Here is a 12,602-nt window from a genome sequence, read left to right on the forward strand (position 1 = left end):
AGTACACGATACTGGGGAAGTCAGCACAACTTGACCGGGGTAAAGTCATAGAAGCTTCACAGACACATCAAAATGCCCTGAAGGATCGAGCTACTGGGCTGAGGGGTGGAGACCATGGTCTCGGGGGACATCTAGCTCAATTGGCATAACATAGTCTAGAAAGAAATTGTTCTGCATCCAGCTGTGGTGAGTATCAACCAGGGTCTTAAAAGCCTGTGAGCGGCCAGGTAAGATACATATACTGGTCGCATCCTGGCTGCAGCAAAGGAGAATGAAGAAAACCAAAGTCACGAGGGAAAGAATAGTCCAAAGGACTAATGGACCACAACTCCCACAGCCTCCACCAGACTGAGCCCAGAACATCGGGCTGGTACCCGGTTACCACCACCTACTGCTCTGGCAGGGATCACCATAGAGGGTCCTGGATGGAGCAGGAGAAAAATGTAGAACAAAATTCAAATTCCGCCCTCCTCAAAAAAAAAAAAAAAACCAGGCTTGCTGGTCTGACAGAGACTGGAGAAACCGCAAGTTTATGACCCCCAAATACGCTTTTAACTCAATGCTGAAGTCACTCCTGAGGTGCACCCTTCAGCAGAAGATTAGACGGGTCTGTAGGGCCACAATAACACACGTGAGCAACGTGTTTCGTAGTTCAATTCATGCACAGGAGACTAATGGGCACACTGGCCCAAAAGCAAAGACGAGAAGGCAGGGTAACAGGAAAACTGGACAAATAAAGAAACAGGGAACACAGGATGGGGAAGGGGAGAGTGTTGCCACACCGCAGGGTGGGTAAACGCTGTCACAAAACAATCTGTGTATTAACTGTTCAATGAGAAACTAATTTGCTCTGTAAACTTTGATGTAGAGCTCAATTAAAAAATATGTAAAATAAAAACACATAAACAAAATCCTCACAAGTGGGCCAACAAGCAACATCATAATAAACAGAGAAAAGATTGAAGTTGTCAAGGATTTCATTTTACTTGGATCCACAGTCGGTGCCCATGGAAGCAGCAGTCAAGAAATAAATGACATATTGCATTGGGCAAATCTACTGCAAAAGACCTCTTTAAAGTGTTAACAAGCAAAGATGTCACTTTGAGGACTAAGGTACACCTGACCCAAGCCATGATATTTTCAGTCGCCTCATATGCATGCAAAAAATGAACCATGAATAAGGAAGACCGAAGAAGAATCGACACCTTTCAATTATGATGTTGGTGAAGAATATTGAATATACCATGGACTTCCAAAAGAATGAACAAATCTGTCTTGAAGGAAGTAAAGCCAGAATGCTTCTCAGAAGCAAGGATGGCGAGACTTCTCATGTACTTTGGACATATTATTAGGAGGGACCAGTCCCTGGAGAAGGACATCATGCTCGGTAAAGTAGAGAGTCGGCGAAAAAGAGGAAGACCCTCAATGAGATGGATTGACACAGTGGCTGCAACAGTGGGCTCAGGCCCAACCAGAAGTGTTTTGTACTGTTGTATGTAGGGTCGGTATGAGTCGGAACCCATTCGATGGTACCTAACAACAGAGATGATCACAAGGTTCTTTTCCTTTGTCCAATTGATGTGGTGTATTACGGTGATTGATTTTCTAATGTTGAACCATCCCTGCAGTCCTGGAATAAATTCCACTTGGTCATGGTGAAAGGTGGAAATATTTCATTTAATTTAAAACCCATTCAAGATAAGTAAAACTTGGCCTGCTGGAAACAGCGGGACACTTCTATTAAAAATATGTACCAAAAACCTACAACAAACATCACACTGGTCAGATGTTTGAAGCAATCTCTCTCAAATCAGGAATGAGATAAGGATGGCTGCTATTGTCACTTCTTAAAACATTTTACTGGAGGTTTGCAACAGCACAGGAAGACGAAAAAAGAAAGGAACTAAAAATTTTCATTTTGTTTTGCAGATTATGTGATTCTATTTGTAGAAAACTCAAAATCTACACTCTTATAGGATAAATAATTCAGCAGGTTTCTTAGTGTTAGATCAATATGCGAGATAAATTATAATCTCTTATACCAGTAATAGATAAAAAATGTTTAAAAATACCTTTTACAGTAGCAACAGAAATTATGAAGTGCTAAGAAATAAATTTAATAAAAGATGTGACTGACCAATATGAAAAAGATTATAAAGCTGTATTGAAATACATTTCAAGACCTAAATATGGAGAGATACCATTTTTATGAATCGGAAGACAATATGAGAAAGACATATATTCTCCCCGAACTAAGCTATGAATTAAATATAAGTCCAATAAAAATACAAACAGGCTTTTTCATGGAACCTGCTAAGCTGAATAAAAAATGTTTGTGGAAGCGTAAAGGAACAAGAAAAGTCCAAGTGATTTTGATAAATAGGAAACGTGGGAGGAACTGACCCACAAGTTATTGAACCCTATCTATTAAAAGCCATAGGTAAGCGAGTGTGGTACTGACACATGGATACACACAGTGGAGGAGAGTGGAGAACCCAATAATAAGCCCATGCCTATGTGACAGTATATGACAGAGGTAACCTCACAACCAGTGGGGGAAAGGGTAGACTAGTCCGTGAATGATGGCTATCCAAACAACAACAAAAAAAAAAAGCTTGAAGTGGATCGAAGACCTCAATGTAAAAAGCATTACTTCTAGAAGAAAATGTGGAGTAGAAAAGGAGTTCCTAAATAAGACATACAAAAATGCGCAGACCGCAACATAATGGGTGAAAAAAATTTATATTAAAATTAAAAAATAAAATTGCTATTCTTCAAAAGGTACCATTATATCGTGGTCATAGTTTTTAAAACATCTAATCATTTAGAGATATATATTTAAATATTTAGGAACACAGTTATACCCGGGATTTGCTTCAAAACAATCTAGTGGTGAGGGAATGGGTAGGGTTATTACTGATATAAGGTTATAGCTATGAGACGGTAATTGTTGAAGCTGAGTGATTGTTGTTGTTAGGTGCCGTCGAGTCGGTTCCGACTCCTAGCGACCCCACGTACAACAGAACCAAACACTGCCCGGTGCTGCACCATGCCCATGGTCGTTGTTATGCTTGAGCCCATTGTTGCACCCACTGTGTCAATCCATCTCGTTGAGGGTCTGCCTCTTTTTTGCTGACCCTCTACTTTACCAAGCATGATGTCCTTCTCCAGGGACTGATCCCTCCTGACAACATGTCCAAAGTATGTGAGACAGTCTCGCCATCCTTGCTTCCAAGCAGCATTCTGGTTGTCCTTTTTCCAAGATAGATTTGTGCATTCTTTTGGCAGTCCATGGTATATTCAATATTCTAAGTGATTGAGTATATGGTAATTCATCAAACTTTCCTCTGTCATTTTAGTATATGATATATAATTTTTCACTGAAAAGGTAAAAAGAAAAAAATATAAAACGACTCTAGCTTGCACCTACCAGATTAGCAAAAAATTTTAAATCTGGTAATTCTGAATGTCAACAAGGACACGGGAGCCCTGGTGGCGCAGTGGTTAAGAGCTCGGCTGCTAACCAAAAGGTCAGCAGTTCGAATCCACCAGCCACTCCTTGGAAACCCTGTGGGGCAGTTCTGCTTTGTCCCAAAAGGCTGTTATGAGTTGAAACCGATCCGACGGCAAGAGGTTTGGTTTTTGGTACAGACAAGACCATGAAAAAGTGAGTACTTTTATACACAAATCATACGAACACGAACTGGCACGATCAATTTGGAAACAAAGTTGGCGTCTAGTAAAACCGAAGGTGTTGCTTGTTTGCTACCCAGCTGTTCCCCATCTAGGCTGGCCTACAGGCATTCTTGCTCATGGAAACACATAGGAAAATGTTCCTAGGCCCACTGTCTTCACGGCAGAAACTGGAAATGCCGAAATGTCCTTTTGTAGAAGAATGCGTGACTAAGTGGTGATATATTTACCTAATGAAATGAATTAGCTGGAGTGACACACATCCACATCGATACATGTCAAACACGGTGGGAGGAAAAGGAATGTGCAGAACACAAACATAATACCATTCATATAAAGTGTAACACAAACCGTGTAAAACTACACAGTGTGTTCTAGGGATGCACATACATGTAGTCAAATCTGAGAGAGCAGCTAAGAACGTCAGGTTCAGAATTCAGGCCACGGTGACCTGTGATGGGGACGGCAGGCGGCCAAGGGCACAGGGGGCGCCGCAGGGATGGTGTGGTTTTGTTTCTTCAGCTGGTGGTAGATGCGTGTGTGCGGTACAGTGTTTAGTTCTTCTGCATGTAATATAATAATCCGTATTCAAAAAATAATCTTGGGTCAGGTAAAAGGAGAGGACGTGGCAGGCTGAAGTGAGAGAAGAGGCACAAAAGTACGCATTGGGGGAACGATGAAATTCAGTTCAGTTCAACAACCTTTTATTGAGAACAGATGAATGAAACCTTCCCTGTCCGACAAGGTACACAGTCATCTGCCAGAGGCAAAATGCTGATCCTTCTCGTTCCAAAGGTGAAGACAGCTACCGCGAAAGCATCAATTCTGGCCAAACCCCTGATGAGGTCCAAAGCACCAGTGGCCTTTTTGTGTGTGTGTGTGTGATGTAAAGTCGTAATTCTTTAATTCTAATTTACATTTTGCCTTTAATTTGCTGCTGTTGTTGCTACCAGGGGCCTTTTGATCCCAGGTGAAGGCTCTGGGCCCTGCCTTCCCTTGGTCTTCACCCCATCTGCCCCCTCCCCTCTCCTGTACATGCAGAATGGCTTGTAGGTTTGAGTCTTTAACGACACTCATGCAGTAAGATACATTACAATGCTGAGTGCGTCTGTCATGTCGCTTCTGGAAGTGAATCAGTGGGATTCACCTGGGAAAGAGAACAGTGGTGCTGAGTGTGAAGGACTTGAAGCCTGTTGCTTTCTCCTGACACCTACTACTGAGCCCAGGCGGCAGGGAAAACCATCCACGCTGAGGCACGCTGTCTAGTTACCTCTTCAGGAGGGATGCCTATCTGCCCCGGTGCCTGACTCCAGGGAAGAAAACATAGGTATGTACCAGGCTTTGTGTCCAGTTAGGCAGGAGGCAAAGCACCTGGTGGTCAGCCTGGTATCGGCACCACCTCCTACTGCCTCCACTCTGTGGCTTCCTGTGGCCTTCCCGGGGGAGTCCCTGACTTCCTCATGGCCTTCCTGGGGGAGTCCCTGGCTTCTTGATGGCCTTCCTGGGGGAGTCCCTGACTTCCTCATGGCCTTCCTGGAGTCCCTGACTTCCTCATGGCCTTCCTGGGGGAGTCCCCCACTTCCACACAGCCTTCTGGGAGCCCACAGAGACAGCAGCCTGATAGGTAGTCTGGTCCCAGGGTCACATACAACGTGCTGCAGATTCTGGCTCCTTCTAGTCTTGTCAAATCTTCTGCTGCAACCTGAGGCCCTGGATGGGCTCTGTCACTCTACTCCCAGCTTTGTTCCAACTTTCTGGGTCTCACCGTGACACAACAGTCAACTAAGTGTCTGCAGATCTGAAAGAGACCAAAGAGAATCACGGCCCTGTCACCATACCCAGACCCCAGCATCTCGGTTTCCCTTCAAGCCCCTGCCTCTTCCATCTTTCTATCTATTCTGTTACTTCCTAACCCACTGCAGTACAAGGCCCCTCCCCTGGATATGCCTATCATAGGCAGTTCTTTCCAATTCTTTCCTATCTTTTGGGCTTCTGAAACCATTGTCCCTCCGGGTATCTTCCCAGCTCCTGGATGATATCTCCAACCCAACCTCAGTGAGAGAAACCTAATACTATTAATACTAATATAATACCTACCAGTTGTCATCGAGTCCACGTGTCAGAATAGAACTGTGCTCCATAGGGTTTTCAGTGGCTGTGACCTTTCAGAAGCAAATTACCCGACCTTTCTTCCGAGGCACACCTCTGGGTGGGTTCTAACCGCCAACCTTCCGGTTGGTAGTCAAGCACTTAACCACCTGCACGACCCAGGGACTCCAGTATAACGTATACTGACAGCTAACATCTCCCTTCCTGAGCCTGCACTCAGCCACCGGCTACCATCGCTGTCCCCCCAGAGCTGAAGTTCACCACCCACTCTGGCCGCCCCTTCCCGTTTCCTCTTCCTCTCTAGGCTTACAGCGCATGACAGCTTCCTTGACCTGGCGAAAGCCGCCGTCGGGGCCCCTGCCGTCCACGTAGTACATGAAGCGGAGCTCAGGCGGGTAGGAGGCTCGGGTGAGGCCTGAGAGCAGCGGGATGGTGCAGCCCTCTGCCGCGGGGGCCTGGGTCAGGGCCTGCAGCATCTGGTACTTGCACCAGGGGTCCTGGAGGAAGCCGGGGGTGATGAGCAGCACGCGGCAGTGACTGCCGCTCAGGGCCTGGCACAGCTCCGACACGATGGCGCCCCCTGGGGTCGCGTCGCGAAGCTGCAGGAAGCAGCGCAGGCTGGCGGCGCTGCCCTCCAGGTAGGAGACCAGTTCCTGGGCGGCCGCCAGGTCCTCCTCACTGTGGCACACACACACGTCATAGTCTTTGCTCCAGCGGCCGCTGCTGCTGGCGCCCACGGGTGGTGGTGGGGAGGTGGGAGGCTTGACTGAGCTGAGGCTCACGGGTGGGGGGCTGTCCCGTGAGGTCCGCTGTGAGACTTCACTGGGGGTGCTTTCTGGAGAGACGGGCAGCTTCTTGGGCTTCTTCAGCAGGGCCTGCCTGAACCAGTCTGTGGGAGAAACACACCTCAGGCTGGCACATCCACTCACCGGGCAGAGCAGAGCCCCAACGGGGGCCGGGCCCCTGCACCAGGGAGACACGTCATTCTCAGAGACCGGCCTCTGCTCCACTTTTGTCTATTCTTCAAGACTCACCTAGAAGTTCCCTCTAGCTTTAAAGGTCCCAGGAATACATGAGAACTTTGGAGTCCCTACATGGGAGTGCCTTACCAGCCTGACTGATGGCCTTGCCCTGCTCCAGGCCCGTGGATTTCTGGAGTCCAGCCCTCCTTAACCAGAGCTTCCCACTAGACCTGACTATTCAGCCATCTGTGAGCTCTGTGAGTAGAGGTACATTGTGCTAATAAGGATCAGTCAGTCCAAAAAGCAGTGGAGGGAGGTGAATTTATATTAAGATGGATTATCCATTATGGAAAGGTAAGAGAGGACATTGGCATCTGTTTGGTACCCAGAAATCCTCCACTGTTGCTAGGTGGGTAACAAGAACGCGGGAGACGGCTACTGTTCCGAGCTCCTGAAGAGCACAGAGCTTAGTGATTCGGAACCTGAGCCGAGTGAGACACACGGACATGACTGTGGATCTGCTGCTCGCTTCCTGTAGGACCTGAAGCAAGTTAGTCCCTGTCTCCGTTTGTTCATCTATAAAATGGATTCGTTTCAGCTGGCATTGACGATGAGCTGAGACAATGCCGTGTCTGCTATAATGTACGTAAGTACTCCATAATGATACTAACTCAGCTTCCCCAGCTTTTGATAGGACAGATAGATTGCTATTCTGGAGATTGAGTAGTTTTCTCTGTCTGCTTGGCTCCTTCCTCTGAGTGCTTCTGGAATAAAGATTTAGATGGCAAGAGAAGAGACACAATGCTGAGCATTCAGGACAGTGGTCTCCAGGCTAAGAGGATTAGCTGGAAAGGCCTAGAAAACCTAGGAGCCAAGAGGATGGCGAGTGCACTGATGCATGTCTCCCTTCCTCACCCTCCCCAGAGCATCTGGACTCTCAAGTCCAGCCGGGAGCCTCATCCCATCCTCAGCCTCCCTGCATCTCCCGAGTTTGGACCAGGCAGGCCTCCTGCCCCATCAGCATGGACACTGAGGACTGCATTCATAGGAACAAGTACAGAAGTAGGAATCTGGTTCTACTCACCAGCCATCCTGCCCATTGGCTTCCTGGACCGCGAGTTAGGAGTTGGCAGGGAGGTTGGTGATGTCATAGTGCTGGACCCGAAAGTAACCCCTTGAGGCCAGGCATTGGAAAAGCGGGAGAAGGGAGCAGACCCAGTCTTGACCTCATGGAGCAGCCATCCTACAAGGGACAGAGAGAGAGAATCACAAGAGCCGTACCTACCCTACTGTCAGTCCCAGTGGGTGGGCTCCTGGAGGTTCTATTTCTGTCTTGTAGCCTGATGGGCTCAGTCTCTAAATGGGCCCCTCATGGGATTAGGGACAGACATGGCTGTGATTGGGGCTGGTTTCAGACAAACCCAGATCTGTGGAGTGTGGTCAGACTTACAGGGTATGAGCTCAGCATGACCCAGCAGAATGACTGTTCTGTTCACCTGGCTAGGAGTGCATTCTGGGTCTGGGGAAGGGCAGCTGGCAGGCAACTCCTTATAAGGACTTCCTGTGTAAATGCTGAAATGGGAGAAGAAGGACAGTTGCTATTTGGTCAAATAATTATGTATCCAGGCAGACAAATGCAGAGCAGTAGACCTTGGAACACTTCTCCTCCAAGTCTGCCTTCCCCTGAATAACCCCATCCATCCGTCGTCCCTCAGCTGTCAGCTCAGGGTGGTAGTACCACAGTGTGGAAGACTGCATACTCTGCAGTCAGAATGCTTGGACTCTTACCTCTTACTCACCGTAGACTTTGGCAAACTACTTAATCTTGTTAAGCTTCAGCTCCTCCATCTGTAAAACAGAGATAATACTAGAACCTGCTTTGTAGCATTATTGTGATGATTACATGAAATACTCCATGAACAACTGCCTCCTTTGCCATGAGACCAGAAGAACCGGATGGTGCCTGGCTACCATTACTGAACATTTTGATCAAAGATTCTGTAGAAGAATCCTGATCAAAAGGGGGGAAATGCACAACAGAATTTCAAATTCTCACGGAATCCAGATTTTCTGGAGCCATGAAGGCTGGGTGAACTCCCAAAACTATTGCCCTGAGATAATCTTTAAACCTTAAACCAAAAATATCCCCTAATGCCTTCTAAAAACCAAACAATATCTTAACTAGTAAACAATGTCTGCCTGGAGCATTATGCTCTTTTAAGATCTATCTATATGGGATTAAATTGACAACATCCACTGGAAAGATTAGATAGGAACCTTAGAGGGCAGTGAGTTTGTGTCACTGGGGGAGGAACAACTCAGGAAAGGAGGGTGAGAATGGTTGCACAACTCGAAAAATGTAGTCAGTGTCACGGAACTGTACATGTAGAAACGACCTGGTGTCTGTTTTTGCTGTGTATATTCTCAGCAACAACAACAAATAAATTATTTTTAAAAAAAGGTTACATGAAATAATTTATGTAATGTGCTAATGGGGCCTGGCATATAATAAATGCTCAGAAAATGTTGCAGGCTAGTAGGTATTTAAAATAATCTAGATATTGGAGAGGTATACTATGTTCAAGGAGTAGAAGACTCAATATTGCAAAGTCAGTTTTCTCCAAATCGATCTGTAGATCATTGCTAGGCCAAGTTACAAAGGTGTTTGTTTATTTTTAGCAGCGGTGGTGGGGTTGTCAGACTACTTCTAAATTTATACGGAAACACGAAGGACCAAGAATACCTTGAATAAACTTCTGGTCAAAAGTCTTTAAGAATCAGTGTAGAGCTTGGCATGCTGTCTTCCCAGCACAGTGACAGGGGATGTTCCCGAGGGTGGTGGCTTTCAGCCTAGGTCCCTGGGAGGAGACTGTGTGAAGCAGAGCCTGCACCCGATTCAGGATGAGGCTGTAGTATCCAAGTGACACTTCTGCAGCTGCAGGCTGGCAGGGAGCTTGGCTGTAGAGGACAGAGCTGTGGAGCAACTGGCAGAAGGGCTCCTTCTCACTATTTGCCGGATCTGCAGAGAACAAGCAAACCTTCTGGGAACTCACAGAGTGATATCTGTAGACGCACTAAATTAAGAGGGTTCACATTTTAAAGAATGCCATTCTAAGTTGGACATTGTGGGATTTACGATGAACTCTATCCAAAGAATTTGGTCTTTGTCCTTTGTTTCTGAGAGATAACCTCTAAACCTTTGTAATTTCCCCACTGGTTGAAGTGTCTTTGATGAGGCCTCCAGATCACATTTGGTGGTTTATGCTACAAGGTGCCTCTTGTACTGGCCAGGCCAGAAAGACCCACCACATATTAGCCAGTTTCAGGGGAGGGGGCTGATTCAGTCAGTCATGCCTATGTAATGAGGACCCAATAAAGGCTTTGGACACATAAGTTCTCTGGGCTTCCTGGTTGGTGACAGACATTGATGCACGTGGGAGGTAGTGTGTCCCTTCCGGGACGTGGAAGCTTCATGCCGGGAATCCTAGACCTTGCCCTATGCGTCTCTTCACTTGTATCCTTTTTGCTATAATAAAACTGTAATTGTAAGTATAGCACTTTCCTGAGTTTGGTGGGTCCTTCTAGTGAATCACCGAACCTAAGGAAGTAGTAGGAGCCAGTGGGTCAAAAGTGAGGGGGCCCTGGGGACCCCAAGCTTATGGCTGGCATCCTGAAGGGGTAGTGGGAAAACCCCAAATTTGCAGCCAGCAGGTCAGAAGTTAGGGTGTTGTGGGGTACCCCAAGCCTGAGGCTGCCATCTGACTTCTTGGGCAGACTCAGCAGTCTGAGGACTGTGCCCTTTGACTTGTGGGCGCTGACCTAGCTCTCTCTGGTGGGAAAGGTCAGAGAAGAAGTGCTGCAAGTGAAGCTGAACTGGACTTGAATTCCTTCAGTGTAGTTAGTGGCAGAGAAGTGAAATAAATCATTTGCAGTTGATCTTTAGAGACATTACTGCTTTGTTCACTGAAGCTAAACGCTATCATACCATGTTGACGAATATAAGAGATGCCGATGAGTCAAAAAATACATCAAAGTTAAAAGAAGACAGACAGAGAAAAAAAGGAGCACTTATACTGTAGCAAAGGAGGTAGAAAGAAGAGTTGGAAGGGGTAAAGCCAGTCCAAAGGACGTGAAAAGCTGAACATTACTGTGCATACGTGTTTCCCTTTCTACATAATATTCTTCGCATTTAAGCAAATGTAACTGGTAGGCTAAAGTCAAGGCAATGCCTTACACCACTGGGCACATGTTGAAATCCTTTTCCTGACAGGGATTACTGTGTATCCACATCTTCATTTCAGCCATTCAAGATGCTTTTCTCCCAGCACTAGATATAATATCATTTGGTTTTTATATTATTTAAATATTTTTTCAAATCTGTTTTAATTTTAAAATTCATTATTTTGGCCTTGAAACACTTATGAACTGGAGAATCATTTGACTTTTTAGGATTGTCTATAGGTTAAAAATTAGTATAACATTTGTATCCACTTAACAGATGTAGACTCCAAGTCTCCATTTCTCGTTTCACGAAATGACTTGCTTTTTTGGCAATACACAATGCTGATTTTTGGTAACTGTCCTTTCACTGCTTGGTTAAGAAGAAATCCAGTTGTCCAACAGCCCTCGTGAAGAGCATAATGGAAGTTTAACCACAGGACATAACCACATCTTCGACACTGGGTAACACAGCAAGATGGCAGATAAATTCCACTAAGCATGTACGATGCTATCTACTTCCTGGAGTCTAAAACCCTACCGCATCCTCCTTGTTACTTCTCAGTTCCTGTGGGGGTAGGATTGTGGAGCTATCACACACACAAATACGCTTTAATATTTACAAAGTCATCCCCATTGCCATCGAGTCGATTCCAACTCATAGCAACCGTATAGGACGGAGTCCAACTGCCCCATAGGGTTTCCAAGGCTGTAAATCTCTATGGAAGCAGACTGCCACGCCTTTCTCCTGTGGCACGGCTGGTGCGTTTGAGCTGCAGACCTTTTGGCTAGCAGCCGAGCGCTTAACCACTGTGCCCCCAGGGTTCCTCAGACTTAGGAAAAGTAATCATGTATCCAGATTTAGTTGTCAAGCAGATAAAGAGATAATGAACCCAAATCTCCAATAGCTCTATTCTCTGATTTGCTGCGTGGCCTTGTGCAGTCACTTTTTCCTGTCCTTTCAAAAAATTCATCAAGTAGAATGATTTATACCTAAATAACCCCTTGGTAAGGAGCCCTGGTGGCACAGTGGTTAAGTACTCTGCTGCTTACTGAAAGGTCAGTGGTTTGAATCCACCAGCCACTCCATGGGAGAAAGATGTGGTGGCAGTCTGCTTCCATAAAGGTCGACAGCCTTGGAAACCCTATGGGGCAGTTCTGCTTTGTCCTATAGGGTCGGAAGCAACTAGATGGCAATGGGTTTTTGGTTTGGCAAGAGAAACAGTGTCTACAGCCAAAGACAGAAGCGTATGGACAGAGCCAAGGTCTTCAGCAAACTGAAGGAGAGGCCCTCTGCATGAACTTCTCTGAACAGCAAAGATGACAGCTTTCTGAGGGCCTCTTCGTCCCTGTTTACATTTTTGGGGCGCGAGAGGGAGGCAGGCGAAAAGGAAGAGGCCAGAGAAAGGCGCCAAGTCAGGGGAAGATGGGCCCAGAGACCGGGCGAGGAAAGAGAAGCAAGTCCGGGACTGAAGGTGGGGGGGATGCCTCCAGATCAAAGGCGGGGTCCCCCCTTCCGCCAGAGGCCCCCCTCCCGCCAGAGGCCCCTCTCCCGGCAGAGGCCCGGCCGGCTCCGCCTGCAGCCTGACCCGCTGCAGCCCGCGCGCGCCCCGACCCGAC

At 46.7% G+C, this 12,602-nt stretch overlaps 1 protein-coding gene and 1 long non-coding RNA gene across 2 annotated transcripts; both read right to left on the reverse strand.

Moving 5' to 3' along the window:
* Positions 1-4,219: 4,219 nt before the first annotated feature.
* TIRAP (TIR domain containing adaptor protein) lies at positions 4,220-8,016 on the reverse strand. The gene is made up of 3 exons (XM_012556407.2): positions 7,849-8,016; positions 6,113-6,691; positions 4,220-5,491 (listed from the first exon to the last, which is right to left on the reverse strand). Exons 1-3 carry the CDS (start codon positions 7,913-7,915, stop codon positions 5,472-5,474), a joined length of 666 nt encoding a protein of 221 aa, XP_012411861.1. The 5' UTR covers positions 7,916-8,016; the 3' UTR covers positions 4,220-5,471.
* Positions 8,017-8,099: 83 nt separating this feature from the next.
* LOC111821094 (uncharacterized) lies at positions 8,100-11,682 on the reverse strand. Its single transcript, XR_002824574.1, has 3 exons — positions 9,508-11,682; positions 8,553-8,612; positions 8,100-8,336 (listed from the first exon to the last, which is right to left on the reverse strand). It is a non-coding gene; the product is annotated as an uncharacterized LOC111821094 (long non-coding RNA).
* Positions 11,683-12,602: the final 920 nt, after the last annotated feature.

The sequence above is a fragment of the Trichechus manatus genome, unplaced genomic scaffold, assembly GCF_000243295.1.
Source record: "Trichechus manatus latirostris isolate Lorelei unplaced genomic scaffold, TriManLat1.0 scaffold00064, whole genome shotgun sequence".
NCBI classification, from domain to species: domain Eukaryota; kingdom Metazoa; phylum Chordata; class Mammalia; order Sirenia; family Trichechidae; genus Trichechus; species Trichechus manatus.